At 39.3% G+C, this 23,485-nt stretch overlaps 2 protein-coding genes across 10 annotated transcripts in view; one reads left to right on the plus strand and one right to left on the minus strand.

Annotated features, from left to right (window-relative positions):
* Positions 1–20,847, minus strand: part of ASPH (aspartate beta-hydroxylase) — a 106,295-nt gene extending 85,448 nt beyond the window's left edge. For 4 of the 9 annotated variants that reach the window (XM_069854178.1, XM_069854175.1, XM_069854174.1 and 1 more), the window contains exons 1-3: positions 20,679–20,847; positions 1,337–1,486; positions 542–586 (exon numbers count right to left, since the gene is read on the minus strand). In XM_069854178.1, the coding sequence (XP_069710279.1) occupies positions 542–586; positions 1,337–1,486; positions 20,679–20,739 (256 nt within the window). In that variant the 5' untranslated portion in view covers positions 20,740–20,847. Of the gene's footprint in view, positions 1–541; positions 587–1,336; positions 1,487–4,304; positions 4,600–20,678 lie in introns of those variants that run through there. The other 5 variants (XM_069854180.1, XM_069854177.1, XM_069854176.1 and 2 more) reach the window with 4 other exon arrangements.
* The window catches only part of LOC138718674 (uncharacterized), a 62,251-nt gene continuing 59,585 nt past the window's right edge, over positions 20,820–23,485 (plus strand). The window contains exon 1 of the mRNA XM_069853173.1: positions 20,820–21,065. Coding sequence (XP_069709274.1) covers positions 20,820–21,065 — 246 coding nt within the window. The remainder of the gene's footprint in view (positions 21,066–23,485) is intronic.

A 23,485-nucleotide genomic window follows, 5' to 3' on the forward strand; every position in this document is an offset into this window, starting at 1 on the left:
CCCAGGATTAGAAGTGTCCTGGGATTTCCAAGTGAGTAGAACGCTATTGAATTAGAAAATTCAGACCTAACTTTTAATAGGATTTAAACTCTCGCACACTGTTAGCAGAACTCTAGGTCCTTATAGCTTTACAGCTTACTATTACACTTTTCATTCTCTAAATGGAGGAACAACTTGATTGCCATCAAGATAAATTAAATATAGGTCTTAATACGTTACTTAGAAAAGAGTTACATGGAAGAAAGAGTTCAGACTTGGGTCTAGAACAGACAAAAATAAGGCCATCATCATTGTACTGAAGCAATCAGAAATGATCTTTATCAGATAATGGTTAAATACAAAAGACTGGTGGAAAAAATGTAATTCTCTAGAAAAGAAGAATTATATCATCTTCAAAACCATGAAGAAAGACAGATGAGAGATGACTGAGGTTCGTGTCATTGTAGAAAAACAGTAATACTCTAAAAAATTAAGAACGTAAAATGAACCAAAATGTTTTGCCATGGGACTGTAAAGCAAGCTTATTTCTCTAATATCCTACCTTGTAGGACCTCTGACAAGTTATAACGGAAATCCTTTGCTTTGGCTGCGTGCATGGTAAAAATATAGAAACCATTATTTGCATCACTAGACCCAATTAAGTTTTAAACCAGAAGCTTCTCTTAAAAATCAGTCCAGATGAAAAAAGCATGTACCAACAGATTTGTTAATCTGCAAAGCTTGTAAAACCAGCAGTTGCAGAAGTGCATGTTGAATCATCAGGAACAAAAGTTCTACCTATGGACATACATCTTGAAATTTGAGACATTAATTTCACCCTTAGATATTATATTAATAATACTACTTAACATTGTTATATTGAGATACAATTAATTATCACCATTATAAACTTAAAACTGAGATCATTCAACAGGTCATTCACAAGACGATCACTGATCAGTTGCCCAACTTTATAGGCAATACAGACCATCAGAGTTGTAAAGTTAGCTGCCCACTCTCTCAACTGCTGCTGCAAGTTTCTGAGAGCTTAAATTGAAATAATTTAAAGTTAGCTGACATCAAATGAACTGCAGTCTACGTGTTGCAAAGAGATCCAGATCTATCCTTAGAGATTTCTTCAACTATTTAATAAATGTAATATGTTAATAACTTTTTCCAGAGAATCCCATTTTACATCATAATACAGTTCACCATTAAAACATACTTTTTGAACTGCATTGCATGTTCTTATCATATGCAGCCACTGAAGTAGTCAATTCAGTTATCTAGAAATCTAAACTGGCCTCAATTTAATGTATATTATAGTTATAAGCATCTTAAGATTTAAAATTCTTACCTAGAACTTCTTCATAATCTACAAGTTCAAACCAGACAACTGCTACTGATGTCCAAACTCCCAGCAAAGCTATTACCATAAACCAGGTGAAAAATGAGCTTCCAGAGAGGCCTTCTTTCTTTCCATTCTTGCTTCCTCCATGCTTAGTCTCTGTTAAAATAAGGCGAGCAAATAGGAAAAAAGGATTTGATAACAGTTTGAAAATTACAATTGAGAATATAATTATAAATCTTGTTTCTCGAGACTAAACAGAATGAAAAAAAACAATTCAGTAACAATGTTCGGATTTCTTTTTGTTCTTTGTGGGTTGTTGGTTTTTGGTTTGTTTTTTTTTTTTAAATTCACCACTGTTACTTCCTTTTATATCACTGTGAATTACAGTGGAAAACTCAATTATCTAAGTAGAAGCCCTGTAGCCAGACACCAAACCCCCACATGTAATGTCTTAAACTTAGTTGGAAATCCCCTCTTCCTTCCCCCTACTGTTTGTTTATACAGACCTTTGCATTTTTTAGATGCTTGGTATTTATGCCAACAGTTCTCAAACTGCCACCAGAGGGCAATGCAACCAGCAGAAACAGTTTAGAAGAATAGTTTCTTCTTAAGAAAATTTCCAAGCTAGTTGAAGTGCCTCACAAAATCAACATGAAAATTCTAATAACCTAAGAAGCCTCTAAAAACTAAGCCATATTAAGGGTAAGACTCTAAGTTCAGACACTCTACCAAGTAAGAATATCTTCCCTGCTGTTAAGAATCAAGCAAAGATTCACTACATACTAAATACCTTTAGACTTCCAGTCTTCCATGTACAAGTAGAAGAATGACACAGAATTAATCCAAATCACAGCTTCATTTATAGCCACGCATATGGAAAGTAAGCGTATATAAAAAAAAATACAATAACTATAAACAAACCACCAGGAAAAGAAAAACCTCAACCTAGCTATAGCTAGTGGGGTTCATATGGGCAACATCATTATGGAAGACATTAATTACTTTAGGATCATTTTGGGCAAGAAAGATACATGTAATAAATACAGGCATCCAAAAAAATGCCTGTGGCCTCTGTCCAAAGCTGGCATTTGGATTCAGTTTCATATCTAACAGGCTATTTCTCTTCTTTTCTAAGCACCAGCCTTTGCCTACTTTGCTACTTTCAGTACCAGTTATTGAAGTAAAACTATATCTTACACATTTTTAAATACTCTAGGAACTTTGTAATGAATATTGTGATAATATAATAAGGTACTTGTTAGTTAACTTGATCAACGCTGGTCATAGAAAAGACAAAAAAAGAACTCTCAACAGCTAATTATCAACATTTGGTTTTTAGAATAAAATAAGAGTAGCTGAAAGATGAGTAATGAGAGATTAGTGACTGACTGATTAATTCTGTTATAGATATTATACACGAGTACTTTCAGACCCAGGTAGTGATCAGGTTCACAGCTTTAATAAACCAACCTTTTATTACATTCATTGTGCTATATTCTGAGTTCAGACCAATAAAAAGAAAGCTCACATCAGCTCCTACTCAGCCCAGTAGTTTATTAAAAAAAAATAATCTTTCATTCAGACTACTCCATACAAAGATCAAATACCAACTATTTAGGGTTTTTTTTTTCTACATTAAACACAAAGCTGCCTTGGTATATGCTGTCCAATAATATTCAGAGAGAAACTTAGACAATTTGCCTCACCTCAGACTACTGTACAGTACCCTCATTACCTGTGTGTGAGGTCCATATTCATAACTCATAGTAATATCTCTTGTAGGACAAATGTGCAGGCTGTCTCAAAATAGAGGCAAAGACAAGCAGCTGTGCCAGTACATTCAGAAATATGATCAGCTCTATCCGAAAATTATTTATTGAACTCGAGCTGGAAATTTTAATATTCAGAAATAAACAATTACACTCTGCAGCAGCAGAACTTTGCTGCTCCTGTGTTTCAATGTAGTCAACAGAAGCTTTGTACGCATTTAGAATGAAACCTACAGGCTAAAAACATTGAGTTATTCTAGGTTACAGCTACATTATAGAGCAAACTAGGTATTAGAAGAGGCAAACAAAAGAGAATCTTACTGTATTTCACACTTACTCAGCTACCTTACTATTTTCTAGAGTTTACCACTTATCAAAGTAATCAAGCACAGCTGTATTTTTTTTTCCAATCCAGAAGATTGCTTCATGCAAATCCCTCAAAAAGATTATTTTCAGCATGCTTTTAAAAATCTGCTTAGAATTTACCCACGGCAGCTTGATCAGGCAGCACTTTAATATAAATAGAAGTTTTGTAACATAAAATTTACCTATGACCCGGCACACATAACCCTACATACAGGCTCAGAACAAAAGACTGCAAGGACTGACACTGGCTCAGAGCTCATTCTCAACAGTTAATTCTCAATTCAAGCCCTTTCCCTGCACATGCTGCCAGTCATGTCCAAAGTAGGTCACTTGCTATATCTGGTAAGCCTGTGCTTACACCACCAGATGTCTTTATGCAAACATCAGAAAGTCCTGGTGTGCTCTATTCCTCAACAACAAATCTTTATAAGTCCTGTATCTCCCCCACCCCACATTATGCCTAGATAAAAACATATAAAAACTTTTACTTCAGCTTATGTTAAAGACACCTATCAATTTCATATAATCTCAAAATAACTTTCAAGTCAGATATTTGATGACAAAACAATATCTCTTATATTAATGTGTATTCTACACAAGCAAAAACTAAGTAAGAATTATTGACCTGCCATAAACTCATAAATTCTATTCTCCAGAGAACATTTAAACACAGAACAGAGGCAGCCTGTAACACAGACTAGAACATTAAACTGGTTAAAAAAAAAAAAAATATCAACATACCACAGTAAGCCAGTTATTTTGCCAGTTACAAAATCAGACACAGCCAATATTTGTGACTACACATTTTCCATTTGTTCACAAAAAGATTAGGATTATACCTGTATCGTCAGCCATAACATTAGTGCTCTATTTCCACAGACAGAGTGTGTCGATATCTCCAAAAATTAACGTTGAAGCCAGAATAAGAAATGATTTATCCTCACTGTAGTCTTGCAACAGAAGCAAACAAATTTCCTAAAGCAAGCTCAGCTGGAACCTGAAACTGGACCCAAGAGAAACCTCTCCTCCAAATCTATTTTTAGAGCAGTTATCTTCAGGAGCCAAACGTTTTTCAGAACTCATATGGCAATCTAGCTCTGACGACAATCAAATTCCCTTACTCCTCCTAACAGAGCATCCTGGGTAGTTGATCCTTTCCCCTCCCCTTAATCCTCCAACATCAAGCACAGCAGCAAATGAAACTGAGCATATTGTACTGTAGAATTTTTGCTGCAATGTATGCCTCAGTGCCTGAGCTCTAAGGACATTAAATCCATCAGCATACGCTGAAACACAAGTCTGGACGCGAAGCTTGCTTGCTTACATTTGTTAAGTTGGCCCTCGCCCAAGAAACTTTCTCCATGTTGGCATTACTTTACCAAGCTTCCCCTGTATCCTGTAGAAACTACTCACTTGAAACTTGCTAACAACTTTAAGAATAAAAGACAACTAATTTCTAAGATGTAGGTTTGAGTCTTCTAAAAGTTACTTGAAACTGACCACACATGTTCTTGCTAAAGAGTTTTCAGATCAGAACTATTGCCCTGATTCACCTTGTGTTTGCTTCTAGCAGACCCAAAGCAGAGTTACCGATAGTTTTGCCAAAGCAAAGCCGGTTGCACTACAGTAAAATAACACCAAATGCCATGAAGGTAAACTAGGCAAAATTTCTACTGCATATTTGTTAAAAGCAGTGGGGGTATCTGAATTTGCTTTGTTGCCCTCCCTTTCCAGAAAGGGCTAACATTAATTCATTTCACTCTGTCCACCTTTAAATTCTGACAATACGCACACTACCTGGACAACTTAAAGCCAACACAAATTATTAACGATCAACATACTCTCTTCCCCTTAAAGGTTAAGAAAAGGAGTAAAAAAAAAAAAAACAACCAACACACTATTGAACTTATTTATATCTTCAGTTTTAGAAAACTATTAGTTTCCCACCACCAGCTTCTTTTTGGGTGAAAGACAGAAAACTCATTTCTCATTAGCAGCAACCCTGACAAAACTTTCAGGTTCTAACACTCTGCCTTTCCTCCCCCAAAGCTTCTATAAATAACCCAGCCATCAGGTAGATGAAGAGAACAGTAAATTGTTAGAGCTGCTTTGAAAAACAAAATATACCTCCTGTGGTTTTATCATCTAGCAACCAATTCCCAAATGCAATTATCAGTGGCTCAGGGGAAAGAAAAAAAGTGAGAAATAACAACCAACTAAGTTTAAGACTTTTCAAATGGATGCAAAGAAACTATAGGCAGTAGATTCTATAACTAGGTTATCATTTAACTATTTTTAAGGCACATGAATACATCAAACAGAAGAGATGTTTTAAGAAAGACTTCCTGACTAAGTAGGCTTCAGCGAATTGTGATGTATAACCAAATTAGAGCAAGATAGGAGAAAATTTTAAACACAGTAAAAATCACTAAATATACAGAGAAATCAACAGCTTATTAAGGGAAGTAATTTTACATGAGATTGCATGTAGACCACTGCATATAAAACCTATATTGTTTTGACAGATGAGGAAATCTGTTGCAACTTCACTTTGTCTGACTCATTTGCTGATACCATATCTTACTACACGTGAATTCCTAGAACATACAACTGATGCTGGGAACCTGAAGACCATGTTATAGACATATTTTGGGAGGACTGCTGCAAACCAGGTCTTACCTGGTTGAATGTCTATAAGCAGTTGCAGTATATCTTTCTAGTTCATTTCACTCAAATCTAGGTAAGTATATTCAGTGACAACAGCACAATGAATAAAACCAAAGTGGGTGGAGACACTCAAGGAATTAATTCAAACATACACTCCTAATCTGAACTAACATATATATGTTGACCTTTAACCAGGTACCCTGAGCCTTATCTTGTGCCCTTTAAAATCAATTCATTACAAAAACACATATACCCAAGAAGTGACAAACATCCTTTCTCAAAGAGGAAGCTACAGCTAAAATGGGGAAACTTCAAACACATTAAAAAGATGGCCCAAAGGTCCACAAAAGTGAACTAATCCTATAATCTGTGAAGAGCACACATCAACATACACCTTGAAAAATAAAGCTCACACATTATCTCACTGCACGCTATAGTTCAAATTACCAAACTTTACAAAATTTTGATCAGTTTTGTGAAAGAAAAAGGTTAAATTGAATAGATAGACACTTAAAATAAATTTCAAGGTTGAGATAGCTAAGCCAGCAGAGAAGACTTCTTTGAGGTCCCAGTGACAAGTGGAGTTCCCCAGAGCTCAGTGCTGGGTCCAGCCCTGTTCAATGTCTTTATCAATGATCTGGATGAAGGCATTGAGTGCACCCTTAGCAAGTTTGCGGACGACACTAAGCTGGGTGGAAGTGTCGATGTGCTGGAGGGTAGGGAGGCTCTGCAAAGGGATCTGAACAGGCTGGACCGCTGGGCTGAGTCCAATGGCATGAGGTTTAACAAGGCCAAGTGCCGGGTCCTGCACTTGGGGCACAACAACCCTATGCAGTGCTACAGACTGGGAGAAGTCTGTCTAGAAAGCTGCCTGGAGGAGAAGGACCTGGGGGTGTTGGTTGACAACCGACTGAACATGAGCCAGCAGTGTGCCCAGGTGGCCAAGAAGGCCAATGGCATCTTGGCTTGTATCAGAAACGGCGTGACCAGCAGGTCCAGGGAGGTTATCCTCCCTCTGTACTCGGCACTGGTGAGACCGCTCCTTGAATCCTGTGTTCAGTTCTGGGCCTCTCACCACAAGAAGGATGTTGAGGCTCTGGAGCGAGTCCAGAGAAGAGCAACAAAGCTGGTGAAGGGGCTGGAGAACAGGCCTTATGAGGAACGGCTGAGAGAGCTGGGGTTGTTTAGCCTGGAGAAGAGGAGGCTGAGGGGAGACCTCATTGCTCTCTATAACTACCTGAAAGGAGGTTGTAGAGAGGAGGGTGCTGGCCTCTTCTCCCAAGTGACAGGGGACAGGACAAGAGGGAATGGCCTCAAGCTCTGCCAGGGGAGGTTTAGGCTGCACATTAGGAAAAAATTTTTCACAGAAAGGGTCATTGGGCACTGGAACAGGCTGCCCAGGGAGGTGGTTGATTCCCCTTCCCTGGAGGTGTTTAAGGCACGGGTGGACGAGGTGCTAAGGGGCATGGTTTAGTGTTTGATAGGAATGGTTGGACTCGATGATCCGGTGGGTCTCTTACAACCTGGTTATTCTATGATCCTACGATTCCCGTTCTACTGTGTTCAAATACTGTGACTTCTGGTTTGTTCATTCTTTTTTGAGGAGTCAAATTGTTTCACTAACTCAAAATTAGTATTACTAACCTCACTAAGATCACTGCTGCAAATTTGAAAACTATCTTCAAGTTAGTTTTGCTACAACTACATGCTTCATGCTATTTTAGTCAATTTTAGAAAAGCATAATTGACAATCAAGACTAGGAGTATGACTTCCACCTGTGTATCACTACTAAAGTACACACAAAGAAGCTTAAAGACAAAAAAAATCACTTACGAACACAAACAAAGGTAAGCTTAAAGCTAAGCTGTTGTAATCCATACAATTATTTCACACAAAGCTAAACTAGGAAGTTATATGGGAGTGATTATGGATCATCACAACAAGAGGGCGCACACCAGGAGGCAGTTACCAGAAATTAGAAACACACAGTAAGAGGAAAAATAACAAAACACTAACCTCAGAAAAATATCTAAAAATAGCATTTTGGAAGTAAAAATTATCAGTCAGCTACATCATCAAGAGATTTTAAAACAACCTTGTTTCAAAACCAAAATGCAAAGTGACATAAAAGAGATATGAGAGAGAAATAAAACACTAAAATAAGTTACAGTAGAACCATCCTATCACTAACAGAGCTGAACCAATAGCAATACCTGTGAGTATGGCCTACTACTGCTCAGCATTTTTTCCAGATGATCTTTTCCATATGATAACTGATTAAAAAAAAGTTGTAAGCCATTCTCAGTAACAAAATTGCAGTTATTTTTTTAAACAGCTTTTACAGAAAGGATTTTTGGATGAGGTCACTAACAAGTGTTTTGAATAAAGTCTACAGAATTCTGTTGCTATTATTTTCCCTCTTCCTATTAACGTATACAAGGGTTGTTTGTTTTTTTAACTCTCACTACTATGAGACAGGTCATACACATGCACACATATGTATGCATACATATGTACTTTTTGTGATCTGTATTTTTAAAGCCTAGGCTCAATAAGAAAGTGCATTGAACTGTTCCATCCTTAGAAGTCCACCCATCATAATGATCGCAAATGCTATCCTAAGGTTAAACAATTTTAATCTTTAATTTTCATTTAGTCTACCAAGGACGAAATAATGCACTTTTAGTGGACAAATCTAAGTTTCTGATGTCCTTTTATAAACTATATTTCATTTTGCAAGCGAGAGAGGGTACTGTTTTGTCTCTGATAACTTCACAGATGGAAGGCAGATTTTTACTAAAAAATACTTGTATTATCACATATCAAATATCCCAACCCTAAATTTTCACAAATAACCATACCCAGAAATTTTTTTTTTTAAAGTTTTGTAATCATTACAGCAAGGTCTTCAAAGATAAGATCTAAAGCTTAAGGTAAAAGTTTATTTTTAATAAATTCAATATAAAGTCTTCACGATACAAAATTGATTTTTCCTTTTGATATCTAAGTTATCTACACCTGCAACCATAATGGAAATTAGGAAAAAAAGTGGGTTTTTTATTCTTATTCTCATTAAAAGCTAGATTTATGCTCTGCACTATATATAATCTAGTCTATATTTTTACAAAAATATCTATTCATATCATCAAAGGACTTCACAAAATTAAAAATTTACTAGACGAAAAAGAGCTCTAGGTTCAAAAAACCCATGAAGAACTAAACTTCAAGTTCAAATAATAAATTAGCCGAATAAAATGCAGTTTGGGGTCACCTGCTGTCACTTCCTACATTTTTACTCTAGCATCTGAGGAACTTTTCCTTATTCCACATATAATTAATCCTCATATAAACCTTTTGGGTCATTTTCAATCTCTGCACGATTTTTCACAGTAAAGTATCCTGCTATACAAACACTCTAAGAACATAAATACTGAAAACAGGAGCAAAGTCATAAATTCAGAATTCAACAACAGAGCAGGCTGATCAGAGATGCTGAGGATAGACAGTTGAAGAAAAAAATAAAAAAAAAAGAAAAAAAAGATGCATAGCAACCTATGCAAAAAACTCTAGGCTCAGAAGCACCTGGGGAAAAGTAAATTTCTTCAGAGGTCTAAACCACATTTTTAAGCATACCCAAGAACAATATATTTTAGTCCTTCATCACGAAGCTGTTAATTCGTGCATGGTCACTAACCACACTTAGTCACTTAACTAACCACAACAGCAGTTTGTGAAAGAGGATCTCTACAGGACAGAGACTAAAGCCCAGTTTTTCTGCTCCTTTCTAGGTAAGAAAGGGGACTCTGGACATAACTGACCTATCATCACACTCCCTCTCAGAAGGCTGCATCTGTTTCACATTCAACTGGAACAATTTCAACAATAAGAATTTAAAATATACACTCACTCCTGTTCAAGTATTTCCCATAAACAGCAGCTGCAACACTGAAAGTCAACCAAACTTTTTATTCCTCAAGAAGACAATGGAATTAAATCTTTTTCTCCCCTGTGCCAGGTGACAGCTCCAATTACCAAAGTATTGCAGAAAAGTAAGAAAACACTCTTACCAGCCCTGTTTAACACAGAATCAGGTCTGCAATCCTATTATCTGAAACTGTGTGTCAAGTAAAATAGATACATGCAGGTCTTTTCCTTTTTTTTATATTCAGTTTATAGAGACGGTGAATACTTTTATAAAGTCAGTTGACTTTTGAATATAAGCTGTTATAGTTCAAAATACTTTTAAGCCAATAGATACCATCTGGTTCACAGGAAACACCACGGTATTTAGGAGACTTTTTTAGATGCAAGCTAAGGTGATTTGTTACTAAGAAGTGAGAATTAATTATTCTTCAAAAAAACAAGACTAAGCTTATCACCTGGCTGACTGATGTCAAGTCTCATTCCCAGGGTTTTTTTTTTAAATTATTTTTCTTACACAGTTATTTTAACTGCATCTATACAGTGAACAAATCCTGACTGCTTTCCATTTAAACAATTCTTCTAAGACATAAATATACAACAGAAAAACCAAAAATTTATTCAAAAGAAATCTACTTACGAAAGAAACATAGTAAGAATGACTGACTTTAGAAGGTTTTTTAAAGAAACACAATTTTTTTCACATCGAGAGAAAAATAGTCACTAATTGAAGACAAAAAGAAACTCTGTGAGAAATTCTGTCTTAGTAGGTTGCACAGTCCCATAAGACCTATCAAAGGCACTTCACCTAAATACAGCACAACACTGAATTCTACTCGCAGTGCTAGCTCTGCACTCTTACATGAGGCTTGGAGAGACCAGCTGTTTTTAAAAGCAGCACTTACAGTGGCAAACAACTCCACAAGAAAGTTGCTCATCTAAGCATAACTGTTGAAGTCAGAGGAGGTGAAAATGAGTACAGAGATATATGTTAATAAGAGAAAAGCCTAGATCTGCACCTGCTTCTTTTCTGAATGTGCTAGAAAGGTGATGACTTTCAAAAGTGAAATTTTGTCCAAGCAAAGTTTTGGGCTTTTATTTTTCTCTTTGGTTATTCAGATGAACATTCTTTTGAATAGTTCTTCAGTTAGGATTTATTACAAGGGAAAAATAAAGTTGTGCACACAGCTTCAATTACTAATAATGACACCACTTACAACTTGAAGAGTTTTATAATGAATACCAACTATCAACAGGAATATATTTCAAGCACTGTTTAATGCATCCATCATGTATTATCTGAATAGTTTGGACAACTTTTTTTGTTTTTAAACATTTTCTCCACAAACTCAAGAGGTAGCACAATAACAGGCTTCAAGAGTTAGCACTTGAGGAAAAAAATAAAGCCTGTAAAGAAAAAAAAAAATTGTTTTATTTACCTCATCTAAACAAACTTGTACAGGAAAGTACATCTTCCTACATTCTGATGTTTTCCCGAACACTTTAGTCCATTTTCTCAAGTTTTATTTTTACATGTATACAAACAGAAAACAGTATGAATCTCCAAAACTGAATACAGAACTTGCCTCTTGTAAACTTAATTGACTTAAATATAAAGTCAAGAAATTCTGTACAATATTATAAAGAAGTTTCAGCTTGTGCCCTGCTACAGGATTAACATATGTGTAGCAGCTATAATACTGAGGAGACAAAATTAAATTCCATTTTAATTGTGCAGATGCCTTAAAAGATTCTTTAATAGCTGCTATTTTCATTAACCAGCTCTCTCCAACAGAATATTTGGAAATAAGAAGATTTAAAATTATACAATCTACCTATCTTGTATTTGAATGGCTTAATGTAGCCAATAGTCCTACATAATTACTAGGTTAATTAAATATTTGGTTGTATTTAGGCCAGAGCAAAGTTCAGGAAAGGTAAATGTGGAGAGGAAATACAAGAAATACTTAAGCCTAGAACATGCAAATTCTGCTGGTGGTGACCTTTAAAAAAGTTTCTGTTACATAAAGTTGAAAATCCTCATCTCTGTGTATAGCATGCTGGCATTAATTTTAGAGTATTTTTTCCCTGTTCCATTTTCCTCTCCTGTAATGTGGGTCACATCAGTTTGTTTTAGCAACAAGTCCTAATTAAGCCACAAAAGAAAGAAAACAGATGATGTACTTGCAGTTCTTTCAATTTTTCTCGTGGTCTGAAGGAGTTTCAAATAGAAGCAAGCAAAACTCTAGTTGCCAGGCAAGTACCTACAATTCTGCTATTCATGAGTTTCTGCTCACAGTACAAAAAGCCGAACACTTTAAAATTCTTTATTTAAAGCCTATAGCTTATCAAAGTTTCAAGTCTGATATTAAGTCAATTAGCTGTTAGCTCAGAGGTGCTACAAATCTGCAGTATCTACAGAGTTCAAAAGTTTAGGTGTCTCATACTTACAGTCTTATAAATAGTTTTTCAAATACACTGTTAGGAGATCTGTTACAAAATTATCACTCTTTTTACAACTATCCTGCTTTAAAACATATAGCTGTGTCCTCCAGTTACTACAGAAAGAAACAGTTTCACAGTTGGAAACTGCTACATGAGCGTTCTTTAACAATACTAAATAAACTCCCAAAACATAAAAAAGTGTAAAAAGTGATAAAGTGAGACAGTCACGTTAGGAACTAATTGTCAATTATCATTCAAACATTACCTCATTTTTTTACAGAAAACAAAACTGTAAAAAACCCTCTATTCTGTAGTTACAAACCTCCTAGCTATTAAATACTTTACAAAGAAAGTCTTCAAACAAACAACTTGGTAGCATTTGTTACGCTGGGTAAGCACATGCATAGTAGTAGTGCAACTCCACTCAAAGGAGAACAAAATTTGTTTCTCTTAAAAGTCCCAAGAAAGCTGAACCACACATACTGCAGTCTGTTCAAACTCAGTAAATGCTTATCTGCATACTTAATTTACAGTGTTTTTAAAGGCACATAAGAAAGTTACGATTTCCACTTCAAAGCAAAGCTCAAAATTCTTCCATGCAAAGAGCTAGCCCGTTGGGTGCAGTTAGCAAAAACATTGCTACAGGCTACCACACTTATTACCAGTTTGTGATCTTCATCAGGAAAGAACCACTTGGGGTAAATCAGAACTTCACTGCTCAAGTTCTCTACAACGAAGAATTCAACATAAGAGTTAGCACAGGAACGCTTTTTACATATTTCAAAGCGATACAGAAAGGTCCATATGAAAATGAACTTTTTTTCTTTTTGTACAGGTGATCAGGAAAGGGGATTTCACTTTAAAGAAATAGCAATACTGAAATCTCATCTTTTATGCACTCTGCAATTAGAAATAATCATAACAAACACCTTTTACTGCTAGTAAATTTTGCTGTCCTGAAATATTCAGCCATTACATTAGCATACCCAAGCAAACCTTTCACCTTCTATGTTCACACCACGGCTCTATGACACACTATTGAACTTAAAACTCTAGATTTAACCTCTCCCTACCCTGATGCCCAGCCACTTATCATCTCTTCCCTTTTACCCAAACAGCTTTCCATAAAGCTGTGCATCAAGCCAGTCTGGGGAAAAAAAGAAGTCAGCTTTCAGCTTATTGGTTCCCTGGCATTGTTCACTGCGCACCTGCAGCAGTACTAATCCAGATACAGGGAAGGGGAATAGAAAAAGAGTAAGACTGCAAAGGGCCCTCTGGCTAGATTATGCTGACTGTGGACCTATAGCATTTAACTGTAAAAAGATTTAACTCCTTAATCCCCTAAAATTATATACATCCCTGGAGTGTGAACTTAGACTAGCTACCATCTATTGTGGGGAATATTTGTATGCATTCTCAGAGCAATTGTCAAAATCTGAGAAAATATACTCCAACTTTCTGTCTCTCTGAAATTATTAGTCATACTTCAAGTTCTCTACCTAGCATTTTAAACAACCTGTATCTTCAAAATGCTACTGGAAAGGCTACATCTCTTAGGCACCATTTAAACTCCTAACAAAATGCTCAGAAATTATATGAAAGCAGACATCCCTACAAACGTCAAGTGCAAGGCTCCTTTTGAAGCACCACAAATATCTTTTAGCCCACAATGACTTCTTGCATGAAAGCAAGATATAGTCAACAACATCGAGCAGGCCTAAAATTTCAGCCCACACTGGATCAAAAGGGTCAGAACTTTCCTTTATGTCCTTATCAAGTGCTAGCATCTCCAGAAATAAGGAGAGGAATCTCTCAGTGCTCCAGAACTTTTAAGGAGAAAAAGAACTGATAGAGGAAAAGTATCAGGCTTGCTTTGTTTTTATGTCAATCCTGCTAGACTTGGGTATCCATCTTAAAACCCAAAATAATACTTAAGAGAAAATGGAAGAAATACAAATATCAGGCAATATGAAAAAATAAGTCATAAAAGCATATACTGTGTCCAAATTGATTGTTTTCCATTGCAGAGAGACACTGGCAGTCAGTTATTGTATCTTTCAATATTTACCAGTGTATGGAAAATTTCCTACAGATAGATGAAAGATATTTAGAGCTCACTGACTCTAGTTCTAAGCAAATGAATGAAGAGGTATATCAAGGACTCACTGTTCCAATGTAAATCTGTTCATGTATGCAGAAGTATACCCCTGTTAAAAATGTTAAGCTTATTATTTATATCACTGTCATTTAATCAGCGATGAGAAAAACTGGCTTGAAGAGGTACTGCCTCCAGTTTTGTACCAGACATACATTTCACTGCAACATACCACATAAATTACATACGTAATGTTTTCTGGAAAGACCACCCTGAACAAGACACAAGGCAGATAAATGATTCACAGAGAGGTGGCTGTCTGCATTTTCATGGGTTTGGTATTTGTAATAGCACTTTCAGGGTTTTCTGAAGACTTCGAGAAGAAACACACACATACACTCCTAAATGGCTGCAATTCAGATACTTTGTCACTGACATGAACAATTCCTACTTTGAAAGCTGCCACTAGCTATTAGATGTCAGGTATGTCAATTCCATTAAAATTCAGAGGTCTAGGATTCCTCTCACAAATCATAATCAACTTTTCCGGTTAAATTCATCTTGTACTGAATAAAGAGACAATGGTTTTACATCTGTGCCAACGTGTTCTAAAAAAGCAGTAACATCTGGAACTAACAGTAAAAACTCAAGATTTTTGTTGTAAGCAAGAAGTTGTAAGCAACTAAACCGGGCAACATAAGCTTGGTAAAGAAATACCTACAACATTTCTAAAAGTGTATAGAGTCCACAAGTGAGATACAATTTTGTTAAAGCAGCTGTATCACTGTTGCAGACTAATGAGAAATCTTTGTAACTTCATTGTATCCTCCTGAATACCAAGGATGTTACAAGAAAACATTCTAACACCCAGCTTAAACAGCAAAAATCAAAGCACTAAGCAGCACACTACATGAATTCATAAGAATTTCTATTAGTTCAGCAAACACTGAGTTAGACTTGGACAAATCAGTCAAAACATTCAATAAGCTCCACAGAGCATCCCAAATTTATTTCTCACTTATGACCTCCAACACCTTAATACCCTTCTTCCTAAGGATCATAATTGAAATGAAGAAGGAAATAATGGATAGATTGTAACACAAGCAATGAGGTGGTACACTACAAAAGTGTAAAGTCAGGAGCTCAAAGCAAACACTTTGTCTAGTAGATCAGATCAGAAATTAGAGACAAAGAATTTTTAGGTAGATGGAAGCATCATATTTACATAGAATCCCTCATGTAAGAAAAGAGGATATCATACCACAGCACAGCTGGTTAGTTGAGGAGAGATCAGAGAAGGCATGGGCAATCCACCTTAAAGTATTACAAGTGTTGATGAGAAGTTCAACGTTCCCAAGAGCCAACAAAAAAGCTTCAGCAGGAAAAAATTATCTATTTAGCTGATGAACTTTCTCTGTTCTTTAGGTAAATTAAGAAGCTAAAGGAGAGCCTCACTCAGACAAAGTACACATTATAGTAATCTTTACAATAGAGGTGAGATAATATGCCAAAGTTAATGCAAATTAACAGGCAAAACTATCTTTTTAGAAGTGATTCTGTTACCTAAAAAAGTAGTAATATTAGCACAAAATTGCATTTGCATAAGAAAATCAGGTCAGCTTGAACGCTTACAAAAAAACATAGTCTAAGAAAGCTGAAAAGCCAGAAATTGATGTAAGGATTAGATTAAGAGACCACAGACCCATGAAGAGAGGCGTAAAAGGAGATGAAAGCTTGGCAATATATTTGCATTTGGATATACAAGGAAACTAAAGGGTTAAAACAGGGAAGGAAAAAAAATATAAAATCAAGCATCTTCAGAGATCTTGCAGAGAAAAGCAAGGGATGTCAGAAAATAATCTAAGTCCCAGAATTGTTTAGGTCTAAAAAGATCTTTAAGATTATCAAGTCATCACTAAACCATGCCCCTTAGTACCTACATCTACGTGTGTTTTAAATAACTCCAGGGATGGGGCCACAACCACTTCCCAGGGCAGCCTGTTCAGTGTTTGACAATTCTTTTGGTCAAGAAATTTTTCTTAATACCCAGTCTAAACCTCTCCTGATAAAACCTGAAGTCATTTCCTCTTATCCTGTTACTTGGGAGAAGAGACCAACACCTACCTTGCCACAACTCACAAGACTTGTGCTCCAGACCCTTCAACAGCTTTGTTGCCCTTCTCTGGACATGCTCCAGCACCTCGAAGTCTGTCTTGTAGTGAAGGGCTCAAAACTGAACAGAGTATTTGAGGTGTAGCCTCACCAGAACTGAGTACAGAGAATTTCCCTAGTCCTGCTGGCCACTCTATCCCTGACAGAAGCCAGGATGCTCTTTGCCTCCTTGGCCATCTGGGCACACTGCTGACTCACGTTCAGCTTGCTGTTGACCAACACCCCCAGGTCCTTTCCCAACAGGTAGCTTTCCAGCCATTCACACCCAGGCCTGTAGCACTGCATGAGCCCAACTGCAGGACCTGGCACTTAGCCTTGTTCAACATCATACAACTGGCTTCAGCCCATTGATCCAGCCTGCCCAGACCCCTCTGTACAGCCTTCCTTCCCTCAGGCTGATCAAAACTCGCACAACTTGTTGTCTGCAAACTTACCAAGGGTGCGGTATATTTCATCCCATTGTCCAGATTATTGACAAAGATATTAAACAGAGCCAGCCCCAAAGAGGTCATATAATAGTCATTATTATGTAGGTTAAGGAAAGTTCACCAAAGCAACAGTAGAGTTCTTTGACTTCTACCTGTGTGACAACAACACAGGCTCAGAACTAGCAGAGGTCAGAATTTATACACATATATAAAAAAAAAATACAGCTATCTGTAGATAGAGATGATGCCTTGTCTTGGAAGTATGGGGTTTGCACAGTGCCTAACATACTGGACAACTACTCTCTCACTAGTAGTTAGAAATACAAAGAAAACAGACAGCAGTTATTGCACAACTATATTATCAGTGGGAATTATGTTTAAGTAAGCCCTTGCTTATGTTCTGTGAGACGTTACCCACATAATGATAGATGCCTCATCAGCAGTACTCTTAATTCTACAAGTAAACACAGCTTTCAAAGTGAGAAGTATTTTTTCAGCCATCTGTATTTCAAAAGTAGCTGACCTGCTGATCCTCACTCTTACTGTAAAACTTCTCCACAACCACCAGCTAATGCCCAAGACATTTCCAAATTTCCCATCCCATGAAATTTGAGGGAGTTAATTTACATCCAGGTGACGTGCATTTGTTTCTGTACCAAACTTATCCCTCATCTAATGAAGCTTCAAGTAACATGCCAGAAAGCATCTATTACTTCATCTAGTAGTTTGAATCTTCTTTGAGAGTGCACAGTTTTTACAATGGATTCTGTAGACTAGTGACAAGAAGCCAAACTTTACTGGAAAGACGATAAATACATTTCCCCTTCTAAGTGTCCCCAAACTGTCAAATTTTGATCTGGCTTTCACTTCTTTACTCCAAAAAAAAATATCACTGACATATTCATACAAGTCTGTAAGTGTAACTTTCAAAGAAGTGCCCATCAGTCACAATACAAAGCTTAAATACAAGGAATTATTTTTTTTTCATTAGCAGAAAGTTGAGTTTCTTGTGTATGGCTTTTGAAAGTAAAAGGTAGAGTTCTACTTCTTAAAAATATTTAGTTCCACTTCTGACATTTCAATGAATCTGAAAACACTCATATAAATACCACATTTAGAAGTACTCAGACTTGATCTACGTCTAAGACTACTGTCAATATTTTCTGATGCAGAAACCTAAAAGCAGTGTACTACAGCCAGATGCAGGCATTGCCTTCGGTGCACAGATTTTTAGATGTGTTGTCAACTTCAGTGGTTTCAGGGCTATGAGCAATGCCCCAGCAAGAAGCCACATCCTCTCTCATGAACTGCTTGTGAAAGTGAATGCTTCAACATTATCAAGAACTACCTCAAACCTGAGGTTTCCACACTTCACAGTCTGAATTACTACCCATCTCAAAATTATCTGCTCATCTCATTTTTACATTCCTTTACTGTGAAAAGCTTACTGGCTACTGTGAAGACTCTGCTTCTCTGTTTCTTTATTCGCACAGGAGAAATCATCCATTATCTCTTTCTGCAAAGCAAATATGAAAATAGCATCAACTTCATGCTGCAATTTCTGTGGTTGTCCAAGGGATTCTAACTGGGAGATGCTGAAGCTAACAAAACATTTGTCTAAATTTAAGTGGCTGCAACTTAGGAGAGTGCCTAACACATTACTCATAGTGCTTCATCCTCCCATAGATAACAGTAAATAAAGAGTCCCCAGTGCAATTACACAAACCAAGTATCTTTTAATACAAAAAGACAAAATTTTACTCAGACTGAAGATAAAAGCCTACAAGATACTTTTTTCCTTAGTCAGAGACTTAGTTTCCTGATAAATTCATTATTCAAATGCTGACAAATCTTTACGGTGATATTTAAATTTTAACAGAAGTATGTTTAGTATTTGAAATTATACCAGGGATGCATGTTCTTAATGCACTATCATTGAAAATCTATATTTAGCATGCTTAATACTGGATGATGATCAGAGCACATCCAGTCCAAGCAAAAAGTACAATAAACACTCTACAGCATAGGCCAGCAACTGAAAAAGGATTTTTAAAGAGAGAAATTTTTTTTTAAAAAAGCCACTTATACAAATTGTAATATTATCTCCAAATTTGCTTTTGTGTAAGTATATTCAAAATCTTTTCCTCTCAAGTCATCATGTGATAGGTAAGCTAATCCTATATGGTTCATCCTTTAATTAACACTGTTCTCCATAGTATTGCTATATTCAATCACAAACAACAGATATTATTTCAGTGTCATCACCACATTTCACCACCTTAGCTCTGGCCCCATCAAGCTCAAAACCTTTCAAAGAAGTTAAAACTATCTAAGGTTAGTAAGATCTCTGATAAGAGCACTTCCTTTCTTTAGTAGTGTGCACAGTTGCATAGGGACTCCAGAAGCACATGCTTTTCTCCTCTTTGAAGCATGTCCTGCTATGCTTTAAAATGCTACTGCACATAAAGCTTTCCCTACCTAAAGCGCCCACATGTAGCAGTTTATGAATAAGTCACATTTGCTAAGTGCTCTTTATCGAGGGGGTGAGGGATACTTGTCTCAAAAGCCCTTATGCTTGCATTTTTCCAAGATCATTCCTCCTTGCTTCTATACTTACAGAAACCATCAACTTCGATGCTGCATCTACAGTAACTTTAGACCAATCTTGTTAAACAGGTCAGCCTGAAGTGACATCCCGACATCCAAGACAGAACACAAGAATAAGGATGACTTCACCAGCCTCAGATACCAGGCATCCCTGTTCCATCCCCGGGGTACCTACAGATGTCGAGACTCTCCCCGGGCAGATGACCCTGAGCCCTTTCGGGGAGCCTCCTAGGGGCGTCCCCACCGCCCAGGCCTGGGCACGCAACTTTCTCCTCCACGTGAACTCCCGAGAACATCGGAAACCGAGGGACAACCCCCGGCCGCCGGTCCCTACCCCCACCCCGCTCCCGCGGCCCCCGAGGGGCGCGGCCGAGGGCTGGAGGAAGAGGGAAGGGGAAAGAGCGGGAGGGAGCGGGAAGGGAGAGAAAAAAGCAAAAGGAAACGGGGCGATGAGGGATGGGGTCCACAGGGGCGAGGAGGGGCCGGAGAAAGGATAAAGGGAGGCAGCGGGAACGGGCAGGAGGAGAAGGAAAAGGGAGACGGCAGGAAGGAGAAAGGAGGGGAGGGAAAAGGGAGGCGGCGGGAACGGGCAGAAGGGGATCGGATGGGAAGGGGGAACGGGCAGGAGGGGATGGGATGGGAAGGGGGGCAGGGGCAGGACGGGGTGGGATGGGAAGGGGGGCAGGGGCAGGAGGGAAAAGGGAGACGACGGGAACGGCTAGGAGAGTTGGGAGGGAGGCGTCGGGCAGGGGCAGCCGCAGCTCGGCCCGCCGGAAGGCTGAGGGGGAGGCTCAGCGGCCCCTCGCTTCGCCCGGGGGCTCCGCCGCGGGGGCGGCCGCGGCCCCTTCCCGTCCCTCCGCTCGGAGCCCGCGCTCACCTCTCCTGGAGCCGGGGCCGGGGCTGCCGCCGGCGCCTTTGGAGCCCTTGCGCGAGGCCATGGTCCCTCCCGTCAGCCGCAGCGAGAAAGACTCCGGCACCGCCACCTGCGCCCCGCGGCCCCGAGCCCGCCCGCCGGCCGATGGCGGGGCGGCTCCGATTGGCGGGAGGGGCGGGGGCGGAGGGGGGGCGCGTGCCCGCGCCCGGCGCGCTCCCGGCCGCCGGTGCCTTTGAACGTGGCAGCGCGGGGGCGAGCGGCGGCCTCTCGCGAGGTTTCGCGCGCGCCCGGCGTGGGGCGGGGCCGTGTCGGGCGCTTCGAGCCCCCGGGGAGGGGATACGAGGGGCTGCTCCTGCTGCCAAGGGCGGGATAGCTTGTGCTTACCCTAAAGTAAAGTTTGATGCCAGTAACTGTATTTCTTTGAAAGCTGGATGGACTGTCCCTCCGACTGCGTGTTTTCTCTCAAACTCTCAGACACTGTTCGTCCTTTGGAGATGATAAGGTCTTGTGTGAAGTTTCATCTGCCCTGAGCAGATTCTCTTTTCCTGTCATCTGAACATGAGCCAGCAGTGGCCCAGGTGGCCAAAAAGGCCAATGGCATCTTGGCTTGTATCAGAAACGGCGTGACCAGCAGGTCCAGGGAGGTTATTCTCCCTCTGTACTCGGCACTGGTGAGACCGCTCCTCGAATCCTGTGTTCAGTTCTGGGCCCCTCACCACAAGAAGGATGTTGAGGCTCTGGAGCGAGTCCAGAAAAGAGCAATGAAGCTGGTGAAGGGGCTGGAGAACAGGCCTTATGAGGAGCGGCTGAGAGAGCTGGGGTTGTTTAGCCTGGAGAAGAGGAGGCTGAGGGGAGACCTCATTGCTCTCTACAACTACCTGAATGGAGGTTGTGGAGCGGAGGGTGCTGGCCTCTTCTCCCAAGTGACAGGGGACAGGACGAGAGGGAATGGCCTCCAGGTCTGCCAGGGGAGGCTCAGGCTTGACATCAGAAAAAAATTTTTCACAGAAGGGGTCATTGGGCACTGGAACAGGCTGCCCAGGGAGGTGGTTGAGTCACCATCCCTGGAGGTATTTAAAAGACAAGTAGGCGAAGGGCTCAGGGACATGGTTTAGTGGCAGACAGAAAAGGGCTGGCCTCGGTGATCCTGGGGGTCTTTTCCAACCTAGTGATTCTACAATTCTGTCATCCCCTCTGTATGCAGCCTCTCCCTATCTCAAATGCAAGGTCAGACAGAGAGCTGGAGCCGGCTCCAAATTACCAAATCTTTGACGGTTGTGAAGTTGATAATAACATTAAAACTAGTCTTTAGAAAGTAATAGAATGTGCATAAGGCCATTCTATGATTTTTTTTCTGGGAAAATTTATCCATATCCTTTCAAGTGGGAAATACATTCTGTCCCCACGTCTTGTCTTGTTGCATGTGATTGATGGAGATTGCTCCCTCGTGTTGCCCAGGCCTGATAAAGGTTGTTTGTGAGAATTCATTGATAAGTTTTGCTGCAGCTGGTTGGTATGTTTAATTATCTTGTCATATAAATCTGACTTGTATCAAGAAATATTTTGCAGACAGTCTCCAGATATGAATAAATAACCTGAAAGAATAAAAACTCTCAGAGTTGCAAGAATTTATTGACATGCTTAGTTGTCTTGTAAGATGTAGTTGTATTAGGTCAAGAGATAGCCTGAAGGAAGTCTCCAAACATGGTTGGATAACCTAAAAAACCAAACAGTTTTTGGAGACTTAAATGGCCCTTTGTCTAAGACTAGTACATATACCCACTACTTTTGTAAGATAGGATGTCTTTTTTAGAAGGTCATCCAGTTCAGCACTGAATTGTAAAATAAAAATATTATTGCCTTTGCTTTGAGGACTTTGTTATTCCCAATATTCTACCAATGAATAAGTGTTTCTCATACTTGCTTTCCAAAACTCCAAACTGAGTCTTGGAGAGTTTATTTGCTAGAATTTTCAGTATCAGAGGCCTCATTCCCTTCCTTGCTGACTGGGAAAAGGGCTTGGGGCTGAGCGGCAGAGAGGGGAGGGGGTGGCTGTTGTGGCTGTCGGGCCATTGTGCACCCCTGGGGTTCATCCAGCTCCATGAGGAAAATGAGAGCAGGAAGCAATGAGAGAGTTGATGTTCTTCAGCTTGGAGAAGAGAAGACTCTGAGGAGACCCTTCTTGTGGTCTTTTCAATACCTATACGAAAGAAAAACTTTTTCACAGGGCCTGTAGCAATACAGCAAGGGGTAATGGTTTTAAACTGAAAGAGGAGAGATATAGACTAGATATAAAGAAGACATTTTTTACGCTGAGGGTGGTGCAACACTGGAACAGATCATCCAGAGAGGTAGGTGACCCATCCCTGGAAACATTCAAGGTCAGATTGGATGGGGCTTTGAGCAGCCTGATCCAATTGGAGATGTCCCTACTCACTGCAGGGAGGGTTGGACCAGGTGACTTTCATGGTCCCTTCCAACCCAAGCCATTCTATGATTTTATATTCCTGTGCCTGCTGGGATGGCTGGCTGGCTGGCACTCCATGGTGGGTGGGTGAGGCTGAGCCCTTGGGGTGCCCTGCTCATGTGGGGACTCCCTGCTGCCCTCACCGTCCCATCTTTGGAAAGTAGAGCTGGCTGAGTGGGTGCTGGTTGCTTTTGCTGAGGCTACTTAAAGCATCCTGTTGTGTTCCTCAACTGTCCTGCTGCATTCAGGCATTAAAACCGCATCCAAACCGCTCAAATTATGAGGAACAGCTTGTTTAGTCTTTCGGAGAGTGCCTTTTCAACCAACGTGGTAAAAGAGTTTG

The sequence above is a fragment of the Phaenicophaeus curvirostris genome, chromosome 3 (genome assembly GCF_032191515.1).
Source record: "Phaenicophaeus curvirostris isolate KB17595 chromosome 3, BPBGC_Pcur_1.0, whole genome shotgun sequence".
NCBI classification, from domain to species: Eukaryota; Metazoa; Chordata; class Aves; order Cuculiformes; family Cuculidae; genus Phaenicophaeus; species Phaenicophaeus curvirostris.